We start from the raw sequence: 27,473 nt of genomic DNA, 5'->3' as shown, positions 1-27,473 counted from the left end.
TTGAGTAAATATCAATATTTTATAAATTTAACTTCATATAGATAAAGTAAATAACAAAGTTAACTAAAAAAAAGCAAAAAAAATTTTTTTGGGTAAAATGGTAGCTGTAGCAGGTGTCAAAAGCACCAAAATATTGAAAGACCCCGGCCAATGTATCTAAAGATGCACACAATTTTAACAAAATCTTTTTTGCATACTTGTTCTAACAAGGTAGTTCTGTGATTTGAACGAAGCAGATTGTTCATAAAAATTTTTAATAGGCCAATATATTGGACCAAAGTACATGTAAAAAATTTGATCGAATTTTATGACTTTGTTGACCTATTTAAGGACTGGATTCAACTTTTAAAAAAATCTCTCACGTTTAAATCACAGAAGACAATCAAACAAATTCATACTTAAAATTTTAGCTTAACACCACTTTTAGTTATTTAGATATGCTGGCCGGCGTCTTAAAAACTCTTTATTTGAGAAAAACAGCTTTTAAAAATGCTAACATAAAAAATTTCAAAATACTGTAAATAAATATCCAAATCTGTATATAATAAAAAAAGTTCAATCTTAAAATGCACCAGTTTGATATGGGTTTTGCTCTTTATTAAGAGATTTGTCATATCGACTCTTCTTTTTTCCACGAATTACTTGTCTGCGTTTCTTTGCTCGTTCTGTGTTTTTATATATGGCTAAGTATAATCGCTTTTGATTAATTTTCCAACATCCTTCTAACAAATACTTTCCAGGTCCTAGGTTCATTTTTTCTAAAACTAAAACACTAGCTTGTCTACCAATGTTAAAATGGGGAACTGTATCAAAAGTGCAACATCAATAACATTAGCACATGGTCTGGAATTTAAAATAAGATCTTCAAGTCTTTTGATTCTTGAGCAGCATCCATCATCAGCGTCTTCAGCTACAGATTTTACTGCATTAGTTAGTTTTATAACAATTTTCTTATAATTATTAGCAGTTATGGGTTTGGCATGTCCATCAATGTCCATTAAATCTTGAGAACCCAGAATAGCCTTGACCACATGATCTCATAGCATATACAGCCCTGGTATTAACATCAAAACTTTATTGTATATTCAATGTTGAGGTGTAAAATTCTCTTAAATAATCACATACACAGAAGTTAACATAAAGACAAGACGCTAGACTTTTTCTCTTGTTTTCATTTTCAGAGAGAAACAACTTAGATTACATAAATTCTAATAGTAATAATAATAATAATAATAATAATAATAATAATAATAATAATAATAATAATAATAATAATAATAATAATAATAATAATAATAATAATAATAATAATAATAACAATAATAATAATAATAATAATAATAATAATAACAATAAAAATAATAATAATAATAATAATAATAACAATAATAATAATAATAATAATAACAATAATAATAATAATAATAATAATAATAACAATAAAAATAATAATAATAATAATAATAATAATAATAATAATAATAGTAATAATAATAATAATAATAATAATAATAATAATAATAATAATAATAATAATAATAATAATAATAATAATAATAATAATATTAATGAACGCTATGACAATCGATGAAATCAATTGTGGAGCACAACAACAGAAGATGTTGTGCTATAACAGCTATAAATGTTTTAAACATAGCATTATTTACTTTTCAATGTATATAAATATTTAGTATTTAATAAATAATTTTTGGACATCTAAGGGTAGAAACTACAAAATTTAGTATTTCTAAATCTATAAAACGGTATCTAGTAATTATATTACTAAATAACTTTGGTCTTGATGACGAAATTTTTTTTATTTTTCTAGCAGAAGCACATATTTCCTTAGAATTAATAAAGTTAAAATTAACTTGTTTCTCCATTTTTACATTTACATCTTCAACAATTGTAGTAACATTTATGTTCATATCTGCAATATTCGATTCCATATTTACATCCATATCAACATTATTTATAACTAGGTTCTTTTTTACATTAAATATTTTTTTCCTTTTATTATTTTTAGTTCTTTGTTTAACTCTGCAAGCCTTAGCCATTGTAGAAGATTTATGATATATTTATGAGCTTTCCAGTAACTTTTTTTATACTAAAGTTGTTTTGAACAACTTTAGTATAAAAATTTACTTAATAAGATATATTTTTCATATAAAAAAAAATTGGATTTTGGACTATTTTTTAAGTAAAGGTAGAAAAATAGTGCCGTTGTTATGGCGATTGTTAAGGAAGCTTAAAATACTAGGGTTCAATAAAATCTATTTTAATGAAGATCTATAGCGAATTTTCAAACATGGTTTTCAGATGGTGAATCTGTGATTTGCAAAAATTTCATATTTCTTAGGGGTTTTCCTTCTTAAGTTATCCGTTAATCCCAATTTAAGAGTTCAGAAAAAGCGCACCATGAACTAACTAGTCTTTCGGCGAATAACAAAATAAAAACCTCAGTTTGTATTGGTCATAAAAACTGCTCAAAATCTTCAAAATAGTTATATAGTAGAAATTCTGAAAAAATCCACGATATCGTCTTTCAATTTCCAATATAATGATAACATAATTTAACATAATTTATTTGACATAACTTCCACTTTTAATTGTCGTCACTTTGTTTAAATTGTTATAATTTTATTTTCATCAAAATCTTATAGGCATTTTAAGTAACACGCAAAATAAAACCCGGTATAACCGTAGGTATTGGTATATGTAAGCTTCATTTTTACACACAGCACGCTCAACACCCACAGAAATTTCACTCCATGCTTACTGAAGATTGATAGGGAGAATTTATATGCTGGAAAATGGAGGTTATAAGTTGGGAGCATACATACACAGCAAGTTTTGAGTGATTTGCCCCTGTGGACAGAGACGCTGACCATTTTACTGTTTTATATATTTTTGTACGTAAATATATGTTAATATATATTAGTATATAAAGGACTTGTTTTTCAAATTATTTAGAGACTTCTATTTCTGCAAAAAATGTTTCGCCAAACAAATTTTTCAGTAATAAGTTTCAATAATAAAGATTTTTTTAATATATTAAAATACGTCTTTCATCCTAAAAATTCGCCATCCCATAAATCTTCAACAACCTGACCAGGTGTCATTGCCCAGTATTGTTTTATATAGCGGTGTCTGGTTTTAATTTCATTTATTTCTCTCATGTCCTCCGCGTCCAAACTTACTTTGAGGCAATCGAGATTTTCTTGTATACGAACTTCGCGGACAGATTTTGGAATCACACCAAAACCAGTAGCAAGACTCCAAGCTAACAGAACCTACAAAGACAAATGAATTAAGTTAAACAGAACACATTTTATACTATCAATAATAAGCCCAAGCTTGTCCCCCTCCCCTTTCATTTCTTAAAATTGCACTAAGTTTGGAAAAGTCAGTTTCAAGTATACTTCTTAATCTTGCATGTCGAATTAAGACTTTTACATAGGTTGATATAGAGTGCAAGATATCGGATCAAATTTAATTTATGACATTTTATCGTCAAAATTTAACTTATTAAAAGGTTGAACGGAACGTAAACCTTATTTCAAACTTGAACGGAAGCATTTAATGAAATCAGAATTATAAAGCTTAATCATATCAATATCAGGAGTCCGAATTTTTCTGTCATTATAAAAGCGATTAAAAGTCGTTAATTTTCAAACGTTCTGGACTTTTTACAGTCATCGCATGAATTCTTCAAACCTTACAGAAAATTCTGACTGGACAATGACCTTCTTAAAAAAGCATGAACTAATTTTAAAAAATTCATAGCAAACTTTTAGAAACATTGAAAGCAAAAAATGTTTAGCAACAATCAATAAAAACAAAAAAAAATTACTTGAGCAACAGTGGCTCCTTTTCTTTCAGCTACTTTTTTAATAACAGGGTCCTCTAATAACACAGGATCACTACTAGCAGTTTCTCCATTTGGCCTTCCAGTATTTCCCAAAGCTGAATATGCCATCAATGAAATTCCTAAAGAAAAAGACTGCAATAAAGAATCGGAAAAGCATTCCACATACATAAAAAAAAAAAGCAACAAAATCAATCAGCAGCACTTCTTTGTTTGTATACTATTTACATCGGTATACAAAGAAGACATCAGAACTGAACCAAAAATAAAAAATCTGGACTTATGTTTTATAGATGAGATTCTATGGACTTGCTGATTTTATGACTCTGCCAACAAAAAATGGTCAAAATATTATTGTATTTATGCTCAGTCTGGTAAGATAATATCTTTAAATTATTTACTTTATCAGTGACTTTTTTAACCTCCATTAACTTTTAGTTGTTGTTGATAAATAACATGAAAGTAGTTTACGGTTTTTTCTTTTTCACGTTGCAATAAAAAAAATTGCTGATTTTTGGTTGCTACATTTGCAATATTTAAGGAGTCTGTGAAATTTTTGTGATGAAAAAATAAAGGAAAGTTTTTTTTTTACAAAAATTTTGCAAAGATCCTATTAGAGTTTTAATTGTTCTTTGGGTTACACTGTTTTGTATGTTTTTACATTAAGTTTTCAAATGTAATGGTATGAAATTAAACCACAAACCATGGTGAGTATTGATTTAAGTCTTGAGTGTGTTGTATTGTAATGTATTGTATAGTTGAAATGATTTCAAATGTGATTTAAAATTTAATTAAGAGAGTGAAGGTCAATGAGCTTAAATTTAAGTAACTGAAATTAGGTAACTGTGTTTTACAATTTACTCTTTAAAAATCATTGTTTTTTTTTTAATTTCTTTTTCATTAAGTAAAATTTATTAAATTTTACTATTGTGCTTTTCATATATATAATATGGCAACTGTTTTTGATATATCTATTTAAATTTTAATTGATATGTAATCATACTATATTGTAAATATATTATTAAATAGATAAACTTTTAAATAACTAAAATTTGAAGACCCATTATCATTTCTTCATTTTATAAAACATTTTTCTTTAAAAAGGTTGGTTAAACATACAGTCATCAACACATTTCAGCAAAAACCTTTGCATAGGGCAAAACATTTTTACTTAACTATTTAAGGAAAATACATTTAAAGCAAGTTAACACTTACAAAGAGAAGGGAATAGGGAGTATAATGTGTTATATGCCTAAACAAATTATTATAAATTCAATTTATTTCATAAGACTGGTAGTAAAGTTTGTCTTTTATTTGTCATTAATGGAAAAACCAAACACCAATACTTAACAAAGATTATGACTGCAGCACAGAATTAACTATTTGCACATCCAAATAATCAATTTTATCAATTTTAGTAAATAATTGCTTTTTTAATACAATTTCTGTCTAAATTTTTAAACCACTTTTATTTTGAAGCAACTTAACTTAAAACTGAACAGACCATCTTAAGTAAATCAAATTCAAAGACTGATCTGTGATTACACAGACTTAAATGTTTGCCTTACTTTGCTTTATGTAGTATTTGATGATTATCTTTAAACAAGCTAACCTTTTTCTTTGCAATAGGCATGAAGTCTGCTTTGAGGTAAGTAGGGGTGAAGCTCCACTTGGTTACAGGCAGGAACTAATTTTGGAGAATGCTTCAAAAGTGCTTCAAGTTTTAAAATTGTAAAATTACTAACACCAACTGCTCTAACTAAGCCTTTTGTAACAAGATCTTCCATAGCTTCCCATGCTTTCTGAAAATAAAGTCAAATGATTATTTTATACAAAATGACATTATCTTGTACTCAGTACTTTGTTCAAAACTTAATCATTTCAATTAATCCTTTAAAGATTTGAAACTAAAGAAAAACATCACAAACTTTTTAACTTATATGAAAAAAGGAGTGTTCACAGAAAAAAATACATTTGTTAAAGGTTTTATACAATACTGCAATCTTACGCAGATTCTTTTTTATCATATAAAAAAACACAAAAGCAAAAATCACCTGAATTCTTTCTGGATTGTAACCAATATTTACATCACTCTCAGTTTCAAAAGGCAAGTGTAACAAATACAAATCCAAATAATTCAGTTGAAGATCACTCAAGGTCTTTCTACAAGCTCCTTCAATATTGCTAAATTCTGACACCCAAGCTTTTGAAGTAATAAAAATGTCTTTTCGATTATATTCACCAGACGAAAACAATGGCCCAAACACATTGCCTATTTCAGGTTCATTCTCATATATAGCTGCACAATCTATATGCTTGTATCCACACTTTAGTGCAAGCTTCACTGATTCCCCAACTACTCCAGGATCTGCAAGCCAAGTACTAATGTGATATAAAAGATTATTTAATAATGCAAATATTATAAAATATTAACTATAATTTGTACTTAAAAGTTACCAAACATATAAAATAGGATTTTAGTACCTATTTTAGAGTGCTCAATTTTAAAGTGAGTGACTTTGTGCCCTGGGAATATAAGTGGGCATTGACAGAAGGTTCAAAAATTTAAACAATAAGTTGCATGCTTTTTTTAAGGCCCATGCACAAGAGGGGATGTTTAAAGGTAAGTTGACAAATGCTCCTGCCAAGCTAGATTAATTTTTTTTAAAATACAAAGAATTTTTTTTTGAAATGTAAAGAATTATTTTTTGGAGTGCATGGAAAAAATATGTGTACTTCCCATTTACAGCCATACATATTTACTTTTTCTTCAGCAGTAGTGATGTCAACAATTTATGGCAATCAATTATCAAGCAAATGGAGAAGCTTTTACATGGTGAAAACAAAGATGAGCACAACTTTAATTGGTTTGATAGCAAAAACAATATTTAAACTTTTTAAGCAAATGTTTAATTTTTTATTATTAAATTCAAAAAATTTTTTGCTTTCATTTTCATAATGTTCCTTAAGAACATAGGATCAAAATACTTATCAATGGAAAATACACCTCAACTTACACAACAATTTTAAAACATTTATCTACTCTTATTTATCAACTTACACTCTGGGTTGACTTATACACAGGCACAGGTATATACAGTATACTCACTCAATATATGATGATATGTGTATAAGACAAAATGATTTTCATAAGAGACATTTTTTTATATATAAGTATAAAAAATAGAAGGAGTGGTGTGGGGGTACACAATGTGTCGGTAACCGTTAAGATGAATAATAATTAAACGACGACAAAGAATTATTTTTTTTTGTAATAACATATATATATTCTATAACAATAATAGTAATAATAATGATAATAATAAAACAACAAATAAACAGCCAAAAGGTACAAGTATCAATTAAAATAAGAAGCGGAAAAACCGGTTTTGAGATAAGTGATGTAAGTTAAGTAGTAAGTGATGTAATATAAGTATTAATTTTTCCATTGGTGAATTTCGCTTTTATTTTAATTGATACTTGTACCTTTTGGCTGTTTATTTGTTGTTTTATTATTATCATTATTATTACTATTATTGTTATAGAATATATATGTTATTACAAAAAAAAAAAATTCTTTGTCGTCGTTTAATTATTATTCATCTTAACGGTTACCGACACATTGTGTACCCCACACACCACTCCTTCTATTTTTTTATACTTATATATAAAAAAATGTCCCTTATGAAAACCATTTTGTCTTATACACATATCATCAAATATATTATTTATTACTTAAACATTAAGAAAAAAAACAAACTAAGAATCCTCAAAATAGTTTTCTTACCCAAATCCTAATGCTGGCATATCAACACCATTGTTAAGTTTAATAACTGGATATGTCTTAAATTAAATAAAATATATTATTGAAAATAGTAAAAAGTCTTACAATAAACAGGACAGTAAACAGGAACTAAGCAATGATTTATTCTTATCAGAGAATCAGTATTTTTTATACTCAGGTGTTTAATAACTTTTCAAAATGCTAAAAATCCTATAAATTTATTGAATTCAAACATGTTTTGTTTTTTTTTGTAAAAAGGCAGATATTTGTTTTAAGGGTGATGTATTTTTATGGTTTTAAAGCTCATACTTAATTTAAATGCTGAAAATCATTTAAATTGATTCAACTCAAAACAGTTTTTTTTTAAAAAACAACAAATTATACACATGTATTCTTAATATATTTTTATAAAAACAACATATATAAACAGATATTTTTATAAAAACTAAAGATATTTTTGTAAAAAGGCAAATTTTAAGTTTTTAGTGGTCATAATAACCTTAAAAATCAAAATGAACCAACACCTTTATCCATTAAGATATAGAAAAAAAAATAATAATAATAATAAAAAATAAAAAATTTGATTGGTACCTTTAAAAATGGAAATTATTAAAACAAGTTTATCTATTTAATTTGAACAGCAATCTAGTTTTATGCTTTTATTCTCTTTAAAGTCACTGCATTTTCAATATATAAATAGACATAAAAGTGTTAGAAGAAAAATCTAATCATCTCTCTTAACTAAGAAATGTTTAGAAAAAAAAACCAACCGAGGCTCTTCTTGCTAAGGAAGTTATAGATAATAGGTGAATCTTTGTTTTAATCCATTTCATACGCTCAAGTAACTGTAAAAAGAACAAGTTTCTCTTTAAAGCAATTTTGCTTTAGAGCAGTTAATTGATTTTTATAGCAATCTAATCAGTTATGTGAACTGAACGTTGTTAAAAGAAAATGCATAAACTAGAATTTTTCCTGGGCAAAGTCATTGAATGATTCTGTATGTTGCTCATTTTTATCATTGCACACATATAATGCTTCATAGTTAATGTAGTTAAAAAATTATTTTAAAGACTTAACCTTTAAAATAAAAATTCTTCCATTAGTTTATTGTGCAAATTTTCTTATAAAGATTTTAATGTTTTGCTTTTTTTTTACTTGTACTTTTTTTAACTTTTTTTCTGAAATAATTTAAAACTTAAAATAATGTGGCATTTCCTTTTTCATTTCAAAAATCAATTTTTAGGTACAGACCGAAAGTAGTCATTTGCTGATTAAAGATAATTCTTTTTAATACTGATTAAGTATTTAAAAAGTTTAGTTAAGTATGATAAAAAAAAATAATAATAAGATTACAATTCATTATAAATAATGCTGATGTTAAGGCATAAGTAAAACAAAAGCTTTACTTCAAAAGGTTTAAGAACTTTATTGCTGGAAATACGATTTTTCTTAAGATTTTTTAAAACAAAAGAAACAATTTCCATATTAATTGAAATAATAAATTTTGCTTCTCTTTATTTACACAAAGCAGTAAACTAAAGACTTAAAAAAGTACAATAATTTTACATGTAACTTAATTTATAATATCATTGTAAGTTATTTATCTTTGCATATTTATGTATGCTCAAAAATAAAAACCCAAAAAGTTTAGGGGACTTTCAACAGCAATTCTTGGGATATTTTACAGAACATTTAAGACAATTAACATCTACACCTTCTGAATATTTACATTAGAAAAACAAACTTAACTTGTATTTAACAAATAAAAATCATTAAATTGTTAGTAATTATTTCTTACCATGACTAATTTATGTTTGATATCACAAATGCTTTAAATTTCTAGAATTACTAACCATTTCACTCTTAACCTATAGACTCCATTTAGCAACATTTATCTAACTTTCACTTTTAATAGTAATATCACCAGAAGAACAAAACTCTTTTATTTATTTTCAAGTTCATGTTTCAGCATTTCAAGAGCATTTTGGCAGAATCCTATGGGTTAGATTGTTTTTTAAAAAATTTTTACCTTTGTGATTATCATAATAAATTCATCTTAATCTATTAACTTACTATAATATCATTTAGACATGAAAATAGCTCCTGATATTATTTGGTTATTATGCATGTTTTTTGAATTTAGAGTTTCCAATATTAAAATCTCTAATGCCCTTTAAAGATAGAGGCATGTGTTTCTTAGATAACATACTTTAAACATACTTTAAAAATAGGCATAAAATAAAAAATAAATAATTTTTATGAAATTTCTACATTTAAAAATGTTTTGAAAACTTTATACTTTCCCTCTATATTTCTGCTTGTAGTTTCTTAATAGAATGCTAAAGTTTCAGCATTTTCTCAAAATTTTAGAGCTAAAAACTCACTAACTAGATGACACTTTGTAAATTTAATTTAGATTAGAAAAGAAAAAAAAAGATACTCTTAAGAAAAATCTTTAACCTGAAGCTCCAAAACTGGTTAAAAATGAACTCTCTAAACTGTGAAGTTGTAAAATTCACTTTCCTTTTAAAAACAATGTTTAAAACCTTTTTGTCAAATAAAAGACCAATGTGCATTATAACTTTTAGTCCTACTTAAATATTTCTATGCTGATACATCATTTTGCATGGATTGATAAGTATTTTTTATGCAAAAGTTAGTGCAGTTTTATTAAAACCTGACAAGGCTTGCATATCACAAAAAACCTTTTTCTGTAATTAAAAAAAAATCTGATTAATTTGTACACTTTGGTCTCTAAAGCAGTTCTGCGATGACTGTTTTCTTTCAAATTTTGATTTATTTGATTTAGATTTATTTTTAGTTCTAATTCAAGGTTTGAACATCCTGATTGCTTCATGCAAATATTTTGAACATTCTTTATGTAGCAGTCAGCCAACGTTATCGTATCTAATTAAATTAGTAAAATTACGGCAAGGCAACATTTTATTAACAGTTACCATCCAGTAATTGTGATCCGGAACAGTCAAATAAACCTCGCTCTAAAATACAAATAACAAAAAAATACGTAAGTAAAAGATAGAAAAAAAAGTATTCGTAACTTACCATGTTTAGCAATCACACAATGTTCGGTAAAAAGTTTAGTAGAGGACAGTATTTGTAGGTAGTTTGGACATGCGTTAGTCGAAGTAAAGACCAATTTGATTACGAAAGGAGTGTACCAAAAGTTTACACACGTGACTTTCATCCGCAAAGTAAATCAGCGCACGCAAAATTTCACGGTAAAATACTGTTAAATTTTGTACTTATTCTAATTATAGCGAAATAAGCCCCTTGAAGTCTAAACTTTCTCCGTAATTGATAATAATGATAATTGAAACAAATTGGGTATGATTTTTCATTTATTTTGGCATAAGTTACTTTTACGTAATTTGCTTTTTACTTAAAAGTAAATAACATTTCAAAGTTAGTTACGTAAAATTAACTAACTTTCACTTGTAAAAATAAATTACATTCTAAAGTAAATTACTTTTATACAGACCCATTTAAGGATAGAGAGAGGGATAGAGAGAGGGAGGGAGGGATAGAGAGTGGGAGGGAGGGATAAAGGGAGGGAGGGATAAAGGGAGGAAGGGGGGATGAGTGCTGGAGGGGGGATAAAATCTTTTCTTAACTTTTCTTCGCCACACATAGGGTTTACAGTCCTGGAATATATTTTCAATCGCGAGGATTTTGGGATTACATTTACCTAGCCTCCGGGATCATGGAACTAATCCTAGGACTTACAAGCATCGGTTTTTGAAAAATGTGAACAGATCAATTTAGTGAAATTTTAACAAAGTTAACAAACTCATATTTAGCGCTATCTTACTTTCGCACCCTCCCCCCCCCCCCCCTACTTTTTTGCAGATTATGAAAGATCGTCGTTTAAAACATAGTCATAAGAAATACATAGTCTGGAAGCACGGGCCGTTCCTATTGTTTTGCCGTTTTAACTTGAACTTTAAAATCCGACCCGTTCACCCTTCACAAGTTTAAAAAATGAGCAGTGAACTTCACACAGAAACACAGCTTGATGATCTGTATATGGCTATTACTGATGGATTTTTCGACGATAACATGGAAATTGAACAAGATCTAGATCTTTTATTATCTGAAGGTTGTTTGGTATCCAATTTTTTGTGCGACTTGTGTTGTAAAGTTTACAAAACGAAATGTGGCCTGAAAAGACATAAAACTTCCAAACACGAACAAATCAACATAATTAGCGAAGAAAAAAACTCCATAAAATTTAGTCATCTTGATCTTAAGAAAATTGTTGAAGAATGTGGGCATAAATTGTCAAATGATTTATGCTTGCCTGAAGAAATTCGAGTTAAATTTTCAAAGCAGAGTTTTTGTTTTAGTACTGAAGATTCTATTTCTCTTTTGGAAAAATTTCAGGTTTTTATTTCAAAATACAATGGTGATGCAGAAAAATTTTATTCTCAATTTTATGGTCTTCTTTATGAAAATTTATTGCCATCAAAGTTTGAAGATGTTTTATTGACCAATACTTTGCTTACTGAAGTTGCCAATCACATACTTAAAGAACTTTCAGGAAGTAAACATAATACTTCATCTATTAGTGAAATATCATTATCCAATATTTTATCTGATAAAGAATTAAGTATAATTCAATATTTGGCAGGTTATGTTGTGCAAAAACTTTATTCAAAGTTCAAATTTTCTAAATCTGATGAGCAGTATAAAAGGCAATGCATGGAAATATTATCAGCATGCAAAATTGATTCACATGATACTCAAATATATGTTGATACTAAGAACAGAGGTGGTTTATTTAAAACTAACATGTATGCTCAAAATATCTTTATACAATGTGAAACAATTTTTCGTAAACAAAGCAAATCTTTTGTAACATCTATTAACAACAAAGCTCTGGTTAATGAAATGCTTAAGGACTCAGTGATTATAAGTAGCTTAAACAATATATGTTACAGTACTGAAGTGCAAATTGATAAAGAAATATCTTTCTCTCTTCTTGAAAGTATGCTTGTTTTGTTCACAAGGGTTAGAAGCTTTTTCTATGCTAGAGATATTCATGAGAAACATCAGATCAACAAGCGACAAGCACGCAAATCTTCTATAAGAACAGAGATAAGAAAAGCAATGTGCAGCAATGTTGTAGATCCATAACTTCAGTCTTCAGTCATCTGCTCCAAAAGATACAAAACGGTTATTTTTATAGCCACAAATTCAATAAAAATGTTATGGCTAAAACAACTAAATTCTTTTTAAATAAACATGTTGTTAGTTATATGATGTTAAATAATAAGGAGATTATTAGTTTTGTATTTATGGTATGTTTTATATGTAAATTGTGTGTAGGAAATTTTCATGAAGTGAATGGATCATACTAATATATATATATATATATATATATGTATATATAAACCTAAATTGAGAATAGCTTGCCTAATTTAATGTAATACTCACAGGTGCTTAATACAAGGTTGGGATGGGGAAAAAAATCTAAATGTGAGGATTAGTTAAGCACCTGAGAGTATCGTAATTTATTACGAATTACTTATATCAATGGGGAATGCTTGTCTTGACAAAATAAATATAAATAAGCAATAATTGTTGACACAAGCACTAAAAGTGAATCCTAGCCTATAATGTAATTATTTTATATGTAGCTATGAAAATAGCTGTTTTGACAGGATTATAGTCACTGTCTGGGACTTTAGAAAAGTTAATTTGTTATTTTGTCAGATTTCTTTTTCTCTTTGGCAATGGTGAATCATCTATCTCATTAAATTTATGTCTTTGACATCGAACATTACCAACAATAGATCGTACAGAATACTGTGACTTAATAGTATTGTCATTATAGCCAGCATCTCTGACAGAGGGATTATCACGTCTGTTGCCAATAGCACGCTGCCTTCCAAAGTAGTTTTCTAAATCGTCTTGACAAAATCTTTCTGAAAGAATGTAAGGAACACCATGTTCTAAAAGAAACTTACAAACTTCTTTGAATGAATGAAAAGTTATCTGGATACCTTCATATGTTTGCAAAGAAATAAACATATTTGCCTTAGCATTAGCAGTATAACTCCTATCATTTCGATTGTCAATAGACTCTTTCCATTTCTTAAAATATAAAAGAAAACTGTCAAGCCATTCAAAACGTACATCATTAACAGATTCATATGGTTTTAAATTTTCTTTTAAATTTTTAACAGCTTTATTTTTATTTGAAACATTCAAACAGTCAAAAAATTTATCCATCATAAGACAAAATTGAGCAGTTCCTGCACATTCTGGCGGACCAAATTGTTTTAAAACATTGCCAACTGTTTCACTTAACACTTGAGCAGCCAAATGAACACGGATTACTGAATATGGTGTTAAATTGATGTGATCACTTGTGAGTTTATTAACTAATCTTAAGCCACATTCTAAGTCCTCATAATAAAGTTGTGAAATATGACTCCAAAGTATGTGCAAACCATTGTTCCACATATAACGAGTACCTCGTCCAGAACCAGAATTTGCAAGGCAGTTGCGAGCTGTTTTAATCAAGTGTGGAGCATCTGAAAAAAAATATATGTAACGTTTTTCGTTGGAGTAAATATTCTGAGCTCTGTAAACTAAATCATTACACAAATTCATATTTAAGTTCTTATGCATTCTAAAAAATTTTCTATTTGGCGAAGCACCATCAGCTGTTGCAGAAATAACTTTTAAGTTCATACTTTCAAGGTAACACACAGCTTTCCAAAAAATAGGCATCAACTGAAATGATGTAATTCCAGTAGTTGCAAAAGTAGCTAAACTGAATGATAAAGGATTAACAATGCTCTTTACAAGAAACACAAGAATATGAGTAGCTAATTCTCTAACATTTTTTAAAGTAGAAATATTTACTTCTTTATCGCCTAAATCAACAAAACCAATAAGCTCTCCAGTGTATTTGTCCCAAACTAAATCTTCTTGAATCTTCATTTCATCAAAAACAATAGAAACAAATTTTTCATAAGGAAGAAAATTTTGGGTTTTTTTAGCAAGTTCACTTAAGACAGCTGCATTAAATCCCCTAGTAGGTCGGATATAATTTTTGTAATCTCTTAAAGTTCTTAAGCTTGGAAGAGTTAAAATACCTTCACCTGTCTGTGAATCATATCGCAAATCAGTATAAGCAGATGGTGATTTAGCAGCAAGACTTAGACAATATTTTATTATTGTTGGGTGGTATCTAATAGATGAAAGATTGGAACAACTTAAATACTTCTGCTGCTCTTCCCAAAACAACTTCATAAACGGTGGAATATTTTTTTGATCACTAGCTGAATAAATAGAGATCAAATCTTTACTAAGTTCTGAACAAATTTTCTTACTGCATTTATTGAGAGCAGATTTCATTAGTTCAATTTCCTCTTTGTATTGCTTGCATTGAAGTCTGCATTGCTGCAAAGCCAGTTTAACTCTACTAGGGGAAGTTACAGAGATAGGTGCATTTAATTTAGCAGGAGTTTTAAGAGTAGATTTTTTAGAGTGTTCACTAAAATTTACTTTAGCATTAAGTTCATGACAAAATCTGCAAGGCTGATTTTTTCCAAAGACTAACAATTCACAAGAGTTACTGCGACAAAATTCAATTTGATGCAAGTTAGACTTTAATAAAGAATTTTTATAAGCAAAATAATCAAAAGTTTTAGGAACAACATACTTCTGAAAATTCAACACTTCAATAGGATCAGGAACTTCTATTCCATTGCAAAATTCTAAAAATTCCATTTCAAAAATAAGTTGCGAAAAAACAACATTTAGAAATGATCTTTTATATTTCAAATATAAATCATGTGTTTCAGGTAACATCCATCCATACACACGAATAGTAAAATATAAGGAGTCTTCTATAAAAATTTCAAATTTTGGAATGACTTCTTCTAATAATTTAAATGAAGCATAACACAAATTATCAAAAAACTCAATCTTCAATAACTTATTTAATGAGGACAAATTTAAAAGACGTTTTTTGAAGCCAGCAAAGTTTTTATAACAGTAAGATTGAGTGAAAGAACTCTCAAGAAGTAATTGAGAATCTTCTCGCTTAGATATGGACAATGAGGATCGAGAAACAACACTTGAAGCTGACGATTCTGAGCTCTTTCTTGGTAAATTTAGTGATGGAAGTTCCCCATCTTTCAACTTTTTTTTTGTTTCATAACACCAAACTTGTTCAGGGGAAAAGTGAAGCTCGCATATCCACAGTTTTTTATGTTCAGAATCGTTTATTTTCTTTCGAAGAATATCATCAACAACTCGATCTTTTGTGATAATGTTAACTAATTCTGAAGCCCATTTTTTTGTAAAATCATCAGTTTCTTTAGGAACTTTAAAGAAAGCAACTCCAGTATATCTTCTTGAGGCAGAACATCCATAAATTGAACAGTTTTCACCCGGCATTGGCAATATATCTTGAGTTTTTTCAAGAAAAACAGTCAGATTGTCAGAAAAACAAGAGGATTTTTAAAAACTTGTGCAGGGTCGGAGATCTGGGGATAGCAAAAATCGAATACAATAAGTTCAAACAATTGGTCATTGTTTGCTTCCAGACTATATATTTCTTATGACTATTAGCAAGTTTCATACGGGAAGGTCTGGGTACTAATAATTGAGCTGTAGGGACAAAAAATTTTATTGCGTTTGTTTACATTTATAGCAGTTTAAAGTGAAGCAAAATATAGCTAATATAAATATAAACTAATTTACTATTACTGTTATAAATGGAATTAAATATTAATGTAGTTAACATTTCAACTGCATCAAGAAAGATTTGTGTTGAATGGCTTGTTAACCACGGACTGGGTGTCACAGGCTCTGTTAAAGAGTTGCAAGGCAGAATTTTGAAGTTCTTACCATATCCAAAACTAGTTAAGAAACTTTATCTAAAAGCAAAAAAAAACTACTTATTCAAAACAAGCTTACATGTAGACGAGATACCACACATGTCTCAAAATTGGACTGGAAGTGAAAACCTCTACCCTTGTGTAAACTCTGAACTTTTTAAAGAATACATACTCAATAAAAGAGAGGGTACATTTGGACAACAGCAAAAAGCATACCAAATGTTAACTAGCAGAAAAATTATATCAGTTAAAATACATTCAGATAACAATATAGTATATGTAAGAGCTTTCATAAGAAAATCTTATAGCCATGATGCACACCCTGCTTATCTACTTTTTGTAGGAGGGACACCTCGTAAAGGTTATTGTGAATGCCCCGTTGGTCTTAGTGGGCTTTGTTGTCATGTTTTAGCTATCCTACTTTACTTAAAGCATTATGAGGATACAAAGACAAAAATTTTAGAATTAACGTGCACACAAGTGATACAGAAATGGCATAAAAGATCAAAAAAAGGTTCTATTCCAATGGTCCCACTATCTCATATTAAAGTAAAATCAGCAAGAAACAAAAGCACAATTGAAAACTTAAAAATTACTCCAGAAGAACCAGAAAGTTCATCTTTTAAAAGAGATGTTTTAAAAATGAAGCAAAAAATTAAGGAAGGGCTGAAAAAGGAACCCAATTTTGAAAGACACGTATATGATACTCTTTGTTCAATAGATCTTGGATATGAATCTTCACTAATGGGGCACTTAAGATTTAGATATGACCCTGAAAGTTTTAAATCCCAATTCAATAAGTTAAGTTCTATAAATGCAAAAAGTCGTACTTTAAATAAACAAGCAGTAAACCCACAAAAATGTCAAGATAATTATAGTGAAATACCAACAATATTGCAAATACTAAATCAAAATAAAGTAAACATCGAGGTAATCATAGCTTCGCCTGAACAAGTTATTGTTTTAGAAAAAATTAATAAACAACTTTTAAATGAGGATCCTGTTATTCGCATTGATTTGACAAATCTGATACCATCACAAGGACAATACACAAATCATACTAATGTCAAACAAAATACCCAGGAGTGGATGGACACAAGAAAAGGGAAAATAACGGGGAGTCGATTACCAGCATTGCTTGGAATATATGTGTAATTATAGCGTTACTTGTGAATAATTGTGTGCGTAAAAGGAAATGTCATTATAGCGTTACTTGTAAATAATTGTATGTGTGAAAAGATTTGTGAATGCCTTATAGCATTACTTGTAAATAATTGTATTTGTGAAAAGATAAGTGTGAATGCCTAGGGAATGCCTACTTGTAAATAATTGTATGTGTGAAAAGATATGTGTGAATACCTAGGGAATTAATCTGTATATAAATTGTGTTGAATTTTACAAAGATACATCGGCCTTTACGCACAACTAAAAACGATCTTTTTTATGCGAAACTACAAGCTATTTCGGCTAAATGGCGACTACACTTGATTTAAAGTTAATTCCAGAGTTTAGCGGAAACGATCAACAGTCAGTTGCGGAGTGGCTGGAAAAGGTTGAATTGGTATGTAAAATAATTGGTGTAACCGATCTGGCACGTGTGGCTCCTCTCCGTCTCACTGATGGTGCATTCGTAGTGTATCAACAGTTAGCAGAGACTGATAAAGAAAATTTTAAGAAAATAAAGGAGGCTTTGCTTGAAGCTTTTGCCGTTAATGCATTCACAGCCTACGAGCAGTTTGTCACGAGAAAGCTGAAACATGGAGAAGCAGTTGATGTTTATTTGGCAGAACTACGAAGATTGTCTACCCTAATTGGTGGGCTACCAGACAAAGCGATCGCGTGTGCTTTTGTTGCTGGGCTCCCCGAGGAAGTCCGACGGATGCTGAGATCGAGTTCTCGTATGGACGATCTTACAACTGTTCAAATACTTGCGCGAGCAAGGACTCTGATGATCGAGGAACGGAACAACGGGATGGTGGAAAAATTTGCTGTAGCTGCAATGAAAAGTGATGATCCGAGGTTGCTAGAAGATAAAACGCAATCAGTGTGCTATGAGTGCAAACTTCCCAATCACTTTGCGAGAGATTGTCATTTAAGAAGACATAATTATCGAAACAAGTCAAGTAGAAGAAGGGAGTCAAGCGATGTGCTGTGTTACTCGTGTCAAGAGTATGGACACATGTCAAGAATGTGTCCAAAAAACGGAGTGAGGGAGAAGACGTCTGCGCCAGTTCTCTCCCTAAACAATCAATAATGGCGTTACCTACCATGCTCTTGGATGTTAACGGTGTATTTCAGGATGTGCTAATTGACTCAGGATGTACCTGCTGCATCATCTATAAAAAATGTGCGACAAAAATAACGAAGAAAGAAGTTAGCGTGGTAACTGTAAATGGACAACAACAGCAGTGCGAAGGTGTTAGCCAAACTCGAATCACCGCCCCAAATGGAAATACAGTGTGTGTGGAAGCACTTGTGGTCAATTTAAAACCACTGGGTTTTTGTTTCATAATGGGTATGAATGGAATAGTGGCACTTGGTGGAGTATCGATTTCTGCAACGCGGAATGTTTGTTTTATGAAAAAAGAAGCATGTTTACTTGGTCTAAAAAGCGATTTATTAATAGATGTTCATGATATGAATATAACGGCTCAGGATTTCACAGCTTCATTTGAAAAGAAAAATAGAGAATGGATAATTGCTTGGAAATGGAATACCAAACCTGAAAATCTCGTGAATAGAATTGCTGAATATACCATCCCCATCGGCATAAAACACGATTACGAAAAAGAAATTGAAGGGTGGATAGAGAAAAAATGGCTGCAAAAGTACGAAGCGAAAAAACACGGTCCAGTAAAAGGTTTGGTTCCACTTATGGCAGTGGTGCAGCAAAACAAAGGGAAAGTGCGACCAGTGTTAGACTTCAGGGAGTTGAACACGTTTATTGAACCATTTACGGCGAACACGGATGCATGTGCTGACAAACTTCGAGACTGGAGACGGCTTGGAGAAAATATTTCAATTATTGATTTATCTTCGGCCTACATGCAACTCAAAATCAGCGAGGAACTCTGGGCTTACCAAACTGTTGTGTTCCGTGGACAGAGGTTTTGTTTAACACGTTTGGGATTTGGCCTGAACGTTGCGCCCGTCATTATGAAAGCAGTTTTGGACAAAGTTCTATCGCAAGACGAAAAGATCTGGAAGGGAACATCATCATACATTGATGATATTCTTGTAAATGAAGACATCGTATCAGTTCGCAGTGTACTTGATCATTTGGATATGTATGGATTACATTGTAAGCCGGCGGTTCGTGTGTCCGAAGGGGCGAGAGTTCTAGGATTACAAGTTGGGATTGAAAATAAGAAGTTATTTTGGAAGAGAGACAACGATTTTGGTGAAATTCCAAGTTCTCTAACGAGGCGAAAAATCTTCTCTTTATGTGGAAAAATGACAGGGAATCTTCCAGTTTGTGGTTGGTTGCGTGTAGCTTCGTCATTTGTTAAAAGGACGGCAAACGCCCTAACGAAAACATGGGATGAGAAGATACAATGCGAATTTGTTGAAAAAATGGTGAACGATATGGTAAAAAGAACACGTAACAACGATCCTGCCAAAGGAGTTTGGAATGTTTATGGCAACGAGGCAACAGTGTGGGTGGATGCTAGTTCACTAGCGCTAGGTGTGAGTATTGAAGTTGAAGGCAATATAATCGAAGACGCTTGTTGGCTAAGAAAAGATGATACAACACATATAAACATGTCTGAACTCGATGCAGTAATCAAAGGACTAAACATGGGTCTCAATTGGAAGATGAATGTCTTGCATATTTGCACTGATTCGAAAGCAGTATTACATTGGGTCACCGATGCACTGACTGGAAAATCCAGATTGAAGACAAAGGCTTCAAACGAAATGCTGATTAGAAGACGGCTTCAAACCATTACGAATATTGTGGACGAATACAAACTCAGAGTGGATATTAAACTAGTACCCTCGGAGTCTAACTTAGCCGATGTACTTACTCGAGTGCCTGGAAGTTGGTTGAAAATGATCAATAAGCCCACTGAACTTGCTGCAGGTGGAACGATTAGTGCTTCTCTATCTCCCAAAGAAATAAACCATGTTCATAAGTCCACGGGACATTATGGTGTGAAGAGAACATTGTATTTTGTTCGTAGAATTAACCCATCAGTAAGCAGGGAAGAAGTCAGGCAAGTGGTTGAAAAATGTGTAGCCTGCCAATCAATTGATCCAAGTCCGATAAAGTGGCCGAAAGGGAAGATTGAAGTAAAAGGGACGTGGCAACGGCTTGGTATGGATATAACTCATTATGAGGGGCAACATTTTCTTACCCTGATTGACTGTGGGCCTTCACGATATGCAATATGGCGCCATCTTAAAGACCAAACTAGTGCATGTGTCATTCAGGAACTAAACGCAATCTTTCTTGAACGAGGCGGTCCAAACGAAATACTGACGGATAATGATACAGCATTTGGAAGCACATTATTTTCGCAATTTATGAACAAATGGAACGTTAAACTTCGCTTCAGGTGCGCTTACGTTCCTTCAGGGAATGGAATTGCAGAACGGTGCCATCGAACAGTGAAAAGAACGGCGAAGAGAGTTCCGTGCAGCATACCCGAGGCAGTTTATTGGTATAACGTCAACCCAAAAGACTGTTGTAAGTCATCTACAGCACCCGCAAATAAATTATACCATTACGAAATAAGAGTTAGAGGAATTGACGACGATAAAAACTCATATGAACCTCATGAGAAGATCACCAACAAGTTTAAACTTGGCGATGAAGTATGGGTAAAGCCCCCGGACAACCGATGTGACTCTCAATACAAGATTGGGCGAGTTACAGGAATCATTTCGGAGCAAACGGTTGAAGTGGACAAAGTATGCCGGCACATACGCGACCTAAGACCCGTCAGAGTTGATAACAAGTCGAATGAGGATCTAGAAGATGATGAAGAGCTGTGCGTTGTGTTGCCTGAAGACGAGACAAACCAGACGCCAATGTTGCGAAGAAGCACCCGAAAAAGGATAGCACCTGAGCGATATAGTCCGTGAGGTGAAGTGGTCATTATGACCAAGGGGGAGTGTAATTATAGCGTTATTTGTGAATAATTGTGTGCGTAAAAGGAAATGTCATTATAGCGTTACTTGTAAATAATTGTATGTGTGAAAAGATTTGTGAATGCCTTATAGCATTACTTGTAAATAATTGTATTTGTGAAAAGATAAGTGTGAATGCCTAGGGAATGCCTACTTGTAAATAATTGTATGTGTGAAAAGATATGTGTGAATACCTAGGGAATTAATCTGTATATAAATTGTGTTGAATTTTACAAAGATACATCGGCCTTTACGCACAACTAAAAACGATCTTTTTTATGCGAAACTACAATATGGACAGGAAAAATTTACAAATTATTGGAAGATAGTTAAGGAAGGATTAAATGAAAATGATATTTATAACACACAAAACATAAAAAATTTTGAGCGTGGTCATAAATATGAATTTATTGCACTTCAGCACTTTGCAAAGATATCAAAATGTTCTCCTGAAATATGTGGATTTTTCTATCACCCAGATGATTTAAATTATGGGGCAAGTCCAGATAGCCTTGTGTCACATCAAATTATTTTGGAAATTAAAACACGAGCAAAAAACAGCGACAGTCCATTGACCCATTTAAAAAACCAACCTCAGTATTACGTGCAGGCTCAGCTTGCACTACTATGTACAAAATCTAAATACTGCATTTTACAATCTTATCATCCTGAAACTTCAAACTCAAATTTCTTTATTATTCAACTAAATAATTTACTGATGTCAGTTATCAAGGAAATATCAGATAGCATTCTGCATTCAAATCCAATAAAAAATTGGCAACATCATGAACATTCTTTGCTCACTACTCTTGGAAATAATGTTGTGGGGAAAATTCCTGATTTTAAAGAACTAAAACCACTTAGATCGTATATTAACGAACTTGTAAAAACATCAACTTTTCCATTAAAATTGATATAAATGTTTAAAACAATAAAATATGTTTTTATATGGTTATATATATTCACAAAATATTATTATTTACAAGATTCTGCCTTTGGCCCGATGGGGCGCATTGTAAGGTTTACAACATGACATAACATTTTCCATGTTGAAGAAAGTAAGTCCATTCTTTGTACCGGCCACACCGCATTAAGAATTGACCAATCACGTACGCATCCTATGAATCTCTCTACATGAATACGGGTAGAAGCTATATCAAAATTACCAGCTACATCAGCTTGTGGGAACTGATGGCTTGATTTTTGAGATGGTCGATTCAGATATATTCCTTTTGAAGCGCATAAATCTTGAATTGAAAACCCTCTATCTGCCATAACTTTGTGTTCTTTCTCAACTAGTTCTAAAATATGAGATTGTTCTGTTAATTCATTATCTGTGATTGAACCAGGGTATATGTTTCCAAAAAGCAATCCTGACCCATGTGGAGAGATTCCAATTAAAGCTTTCCCTGTTGTACAGTTTTTATAACTTGAAAACATTAAAGTATTAAGGTCATAATTGGTTGGTTGTTGAAACTTAAATTCTGTAGCATCCACAACAATATCGGTTTCACCATGGCCAGTTTTTTTAAAAACAGAAGGCATCATCAGGGAAATATAAGTGCTTTCGACTTTTAAATTTATCTCTGAAAATATTGTGTCTAGAAATACAACCCATCCAGTGAAAACACGATACATGGTGCTTTTAGAAACGCCAGCCATAAATCCAATAACACCAAGATGAAGTGCATGTCTGCACAATGTTAAAACTGAAAACAATTCGGTTTTCTTTTCAAGGAATCTGGTTCCTGTACCTTTGCAATCCAGATATTCAATTAAGTGGCAGTATGGTGCTACACAATTATAAAGGAGTTGAAATTGCAGGACAGTTAAACCACATAAATATTTAAACTGCTTTGGTTTGTCTTTAAGTTTGGAATATTTAAACATTCCTTTTTCAAATTTGTCTAGTTCTTTTTTTGAAATTTGATTTCTTACAGATAAAATTAAATATTTTTTATGTAACATATCGTTCTTTATTTTGTTTATTTTTTTTTCTTTTTTAAGCTGTTTTATATAATTGTTTGCATTGTTTATTTTTTCTAGAAGAATTTTGTTAGCATCTTCTTCTTTTTGTAATTTAGAAAGTAACTGTTGTTTTGTTGGTTTAAGTAATGATAAAGGAGATTTTGTAACATAAGAAGGTCGGTTTGTTGGTTTTTTACGAATAGGACAAGGTTTAGACAAGGATATCATCATACTAAGCTTACGTTTTAACCCTTTCAAATGTTTTTTATCAGCTTCAGTCGTTTTTCTTGATTTAGTTATTTTAGCCAGAGCATTTGCGTATTTTCGTTCCATTATAGCAATTTGGCTTGGTGGTGCAGCTATGTCTGGAATATCAGTGCATAACTCTCTTATTCCAGATGAAAAATGTTCACAACATATATGCCCATTTCTGAAATTCATTCCCTTTGTATTTAAAACTCGGATATATTCTTTCTGAATAGAAACATCTTTGGGAAGCCTGTAAAACTTTATACGTTCTCCGTTAGTAGTTTTGGTTCTAAAGTTGTTAAAACATAATGCTGCGCCACAAAACCAGTTAACCATTTCTTTTAAGTGATACAATCAATATAGTTTGATATCTAATAATGTTTAATATCTTTTTATTAAAATAAATAGTAGTTACATATCGCTAACTTATTTTATTAGCATATTAAAAAAAATGTTTGTTTTGATTTTTACATATATTTTTGACTCGATTGTATCAAGTACTACGCTATTTTTAGTAGTTTAATCGAGAAAAAAAACTGAATATCGCTTAATCTAGAAACATTATCTGATTGGCTAGAATTTTGTCCCTACAGGCAATATTCGCTTACTTAAACCGCGTCGTATGAAACTTGCTAATGTTTAAAACGAAGAAAACGTATAACAAACAATACTTTAAGACCAACTTAACGTACTCAATCTGAAAAAATTAAAAACTCATACGAAAACGCTAAAATTCGCCATTTTTTCAACGTGATGACGAATTTAAAAAAATCACTAAAATGTTACAGTTATTGATCTGGTTTTTCTTGCTTAGTAGTTATATCATAGTTTCCGCTATGATTACCATTCGGATAAAGCGTTTAAAATTTAAAAATTTAAACAGCGGTGAAAACCATGATTAATTTCTAAATAATTACTTTCAATTTTTAAACTCGTCATCGCGTTGAAAAAATGGCGAATACTAACGTTTTCGTAGGAGTTTTTAACTTTTTAAGATTGAGTTTAGAGTATATTAAGTTGGTCCAAAAGTATTGTTTTCTATACGTTTTCTTACTTTTGGACGACGATCTTTTATAATCTGTAATAAAAGTTGAAGGTTGCGAAAGTAAAATAGCGCCCTTATACTTAATATTGATTATAAAAACTCTTATTTATTAAAGAGTATATTGCTTTTATAGATGTAATATAGATTTATAAGTAATTTCAAACTATTTCTTAGATAAGATTTAAGGAAACAGAGCACATTCAAATTTTCATTTCACAAATTGCTTCTTCTTTTAGTCTCAAAACGTCCGGCTGCAGAAAAAGCGTTTACTAACTCAACACTACTCAGTGGAAAATCAAATGGCCATAAATTAGGAAAGCGACTTACCTCAGATATGTCTGATAGTGTTTTTTGTTATTAACACCCTTAATAAGCTTTTTAAAATTTATGCAATTTTAAATGTGACCGACTCAATAGTAGCAGTTTCTTGAAGAAAGGTTTTTGATAAAGTTTCCAAATTATGACGCACGTTACGGTAAATATGGTTTTTTTCATGCTTATAGTTCAATTAAATAGTCAATGATGGTACGATAAAAATAGATACATTGTATTTTAACTGTATGTATTTTTATTAGGAATATGCAAGTTCGAGTAAAGCTTGAATTATTTGACTATCAAGTATTTGAACTCGCGAAACTTGAAAAAAAATGCTGATTGGTTTCTAAAAACTCGATAAATTTGATTCTCAAGTTTATGACATAACTTGATATTTTTTAAAAATCAAGTTCATCGAGTTTTTTAATCTCGATTTTTTAATGTTCTTTTGATTTTTCGATTTTTGTTAAAAAATTTAGCTCTCCAAACTTTTTAATTTTTATATTATTTTTACAGGAATAATTTTTATATTACTTTTATAAGAATAATTAAATTCACTACTTAATTTTTTTTTTCCGAATAATAACAAAAAAAAAATCTAAAAAATTTGGATTACGGTTAATTGCTTTTAATTCAATCCAATCCTGAAAAATTCAAAATTGACAAAGCCAATATTTTCTCGAATACAAACAGGTTTTTTAAAACTGTTTACATAAGGGTTTGTTCGTTTTTATGTGACTGTATCGCCTGGACTCTAAAAAAAATTCTTTCTAATGCTGATAATGAAGGTGGAATGCAACGAATTTCTCCGTGTAAGTTTTGAAGAGCGTGGGTGTTGGCCATCAGTTTCCACCATTCTAAGATCTTTGTGTTTCCTGAAGCTAAAACATTGATGAGGTATTAATCTAATTTAATTCCGATGTCGGATTTGCCAGCTTGCCGCTCAACTGAGCTGTTTGTATTGGTTCTGGTATAGAAGTTGAGAACTTGAAAAGCTGGATTTTCTTCCTCATCAAATTTCTTTTGAACGTTTTTTTTTACCTCCTGTTGAACGACATTTTGAAACATGTAATGCAACAAAAATAGTTTGTCTAGAATAAGTTGCACTTGACTTGACAGTCATTGTAGTTATCAACAATTAGTATTTTTAAAGGTCTTTTTGAACAAAGTCAATTTTTTATATTACACAATTTGTTAACATCACCATAACATGACGATTAACGACTAAATTTTAAATCGTCATGGTGATGTTAACAAATTGTTTACGTCATGTTAATAACATGACGATTCGGTATTTTGTTCAAAAATAATTATGTTTGTTAAATAGCTGCTAAAATTTATAAACATGACGAGTTTGTGAAAATTTGAACTCGGATTATTTGACAAACTCGTATCGAAAAACTTGAACAATGCTTTTAAGCTCGAAAAACTCAAACTCGCCAAATTTGACGAACTCGCACATGCTTGATTTTCATCGTCCCAGTGATCAACACAAAATCTAAAATTATACTCATTTAAGACTTAATATTGTGAGGTGGGAAAATTAAGTTAAAAACAACGATCAGAAAAGATGTACACAAGATGACTCGTCATGCTTCATATAAATAAACGATAAAGGGAAAACATTTAAATAAAATTAACAACCACGAAAAGACGTACACACGGAGACTTGTTCAACTTGCCATGTAAATAAATGATAAAGCAAAAAGTAGAAAAGTTAAAAATAACGGCCTGAGAAGACGTACACGCGACGATTTATCAACCTGTCACGTAAGTAAAGGATAAAATCGAAAGATTAAAATTTAAAAAAGACACCTGGGAAAAGACATAAACATGAAGAACCGGCCATATAAATAAATGATGAATAGGTATCGCAGCGAAAAACAACTAAAAAATACAAAAGCTCAAAAAAAAAAACCATAGTGCTTTACAGAGAGAGCAGTAAGACGGATGGAAGGAAGAAGACGGAGTTAGAAAGTGAAGTAAAAGAGTTTTAAAAAAGTTTTTAAGAAGAATTTTAAAGAGAGAGGATCTTTGTGCTTGAAAAATATTTGAATAAACAAGAAGTATATGAGTGATTAAAGAAGAAAAAGAAGAAAAGAATTAAACAGAAGTGAGAAGAAATGTTAATCAAAGAAGAATAACAGGGAGAATTTGGTTGTTTCAAATAAAGAGGAGGTATTCATATAAAAAAAGGAAGAACAGAAAGAGAAACAATTGATTAAAAACAGTATC

At 30.5% G+C, this 27,473-nt stretch overlaps 5 protein-coding genes and 1 pseudogene across 5 annotated transcripts; 2 read left to right on the top strand and 4 right to left on the bottom strand.

The window, feature by feature from the left end:
- Positions 1-561: 561 nt before the first annotated feature.
- LOC149881290 (uncharacterized) lies at positions 562-2,057 on the bottom strand (annotated as a pseudogene).
- A 406-nt stretch (positions 2,058-2,463) lies between these two features.
- Positions 2,464-10,870, bottom strand: LOC145194007 (uncharacterized). The gene is made up of 6 exons (XM_090068798.1): positions 10,716-10,870; positions 7,656-7,711; positions 5,923-6,250; positions 5,481-5,670; positions 3,854-3,990; positions 2,464-3,293 (listed from the first exon to the last, which is right to left on the bottom strand). Exons 1-6 carry the CDS (start codon positions 10,716-10,718, stop codon positions 3,069-3,071), a joined length of 939 nt encoding a protein of 312 aa, XP_089924924.1. The 5' UTR covers positions 10,719-10,870; the 3' UTR covers positions 2,464-3,068.
- Positions 10,871-11,650: 780 nt separating this feature from the next.
- LOC149881289 (uncharacterized) lies at positions 11,651-12,993 on the top strand. The gene has a single exon (XM_090069520.1). It carries the CDS (start codon positions 11,652-11,654, stop codon positions 12,804-12,806), a length of 1,155 nt encoding a protein of 384 aa, XP_089925646.1. The 5' UTR covers position 11,651; the 3' UTR covers positions 12,807-12,993.
- Positions 12,994-13,297: 304 nt separating this feature from the next.
- LOC149881288 (uncharacterized) lies at positions 13,298-16,244 on the bottom strand. Its single transcript, XM_090069377.1, has one exon. It carries the CDS (start codon positions 16,083-16,085, stop codon positions 13,374-13,376), a length of 2,712 nt encoding a protein of 903 aa, XP_089925503.1. The 5' UTR covers positions 16,086-16,244; the 3' UTR covers positions 13,298-13,373.
- A 2,537-nt stretch (positions 16,245-18,781) lies between these two features.
- On the top strand, positions 18,782-21,616 carry LOC145184916 (uncharacterized). Its single transcript, XM_090067965.1, has one exon. The coding sequence runs from the start codon at positions 18,782-18,784 to the stop codon at positions 21,614-21,616; it is 2,835 nt and encodes a 944-aa protein (XP_089924091.1).
- A 1,020-nt stretch (positions 21,617-22,636) lies between these two features.
- LOC149881287 (uncharacterized) lies at positions 22,637-24,509 on the bottom strand. The gene has a single exon (XM_090069376.1). It carries the CDS (start codon positions 24,212-24,214, stop codon positions 22,637-22,639), a length of 1,578 nt encoding a protein of 525 aa, XP_089925502.1. The 5' UTR covers positions 24,215-24,509.
- Positions 24,510-27,473: the final 2,964 nt, after the last annotated feature.

The sequence above is a fragment of the Hydra viridissima genome, unplaced genomic scaffold (genome assembly GCF_058129835.1).
Source record: "Hydra viridissima isolate aposymbiotic clone 2 unplaced genomic scaffold, HvirCarnegie_v1 scaffold_12, whole genome shotgun sequence".
Lineage (NCBI taxonomy): Eukaryota > Metazoa > Cnidaria > Hydrozoa > Anthoathecata > Hydridae > Hydra > Hydra viridissima.
Note: the sequence above shows the minus strand (reverse complement) of the source record. Positions and strands in the feature narration are given on the sequence as shown.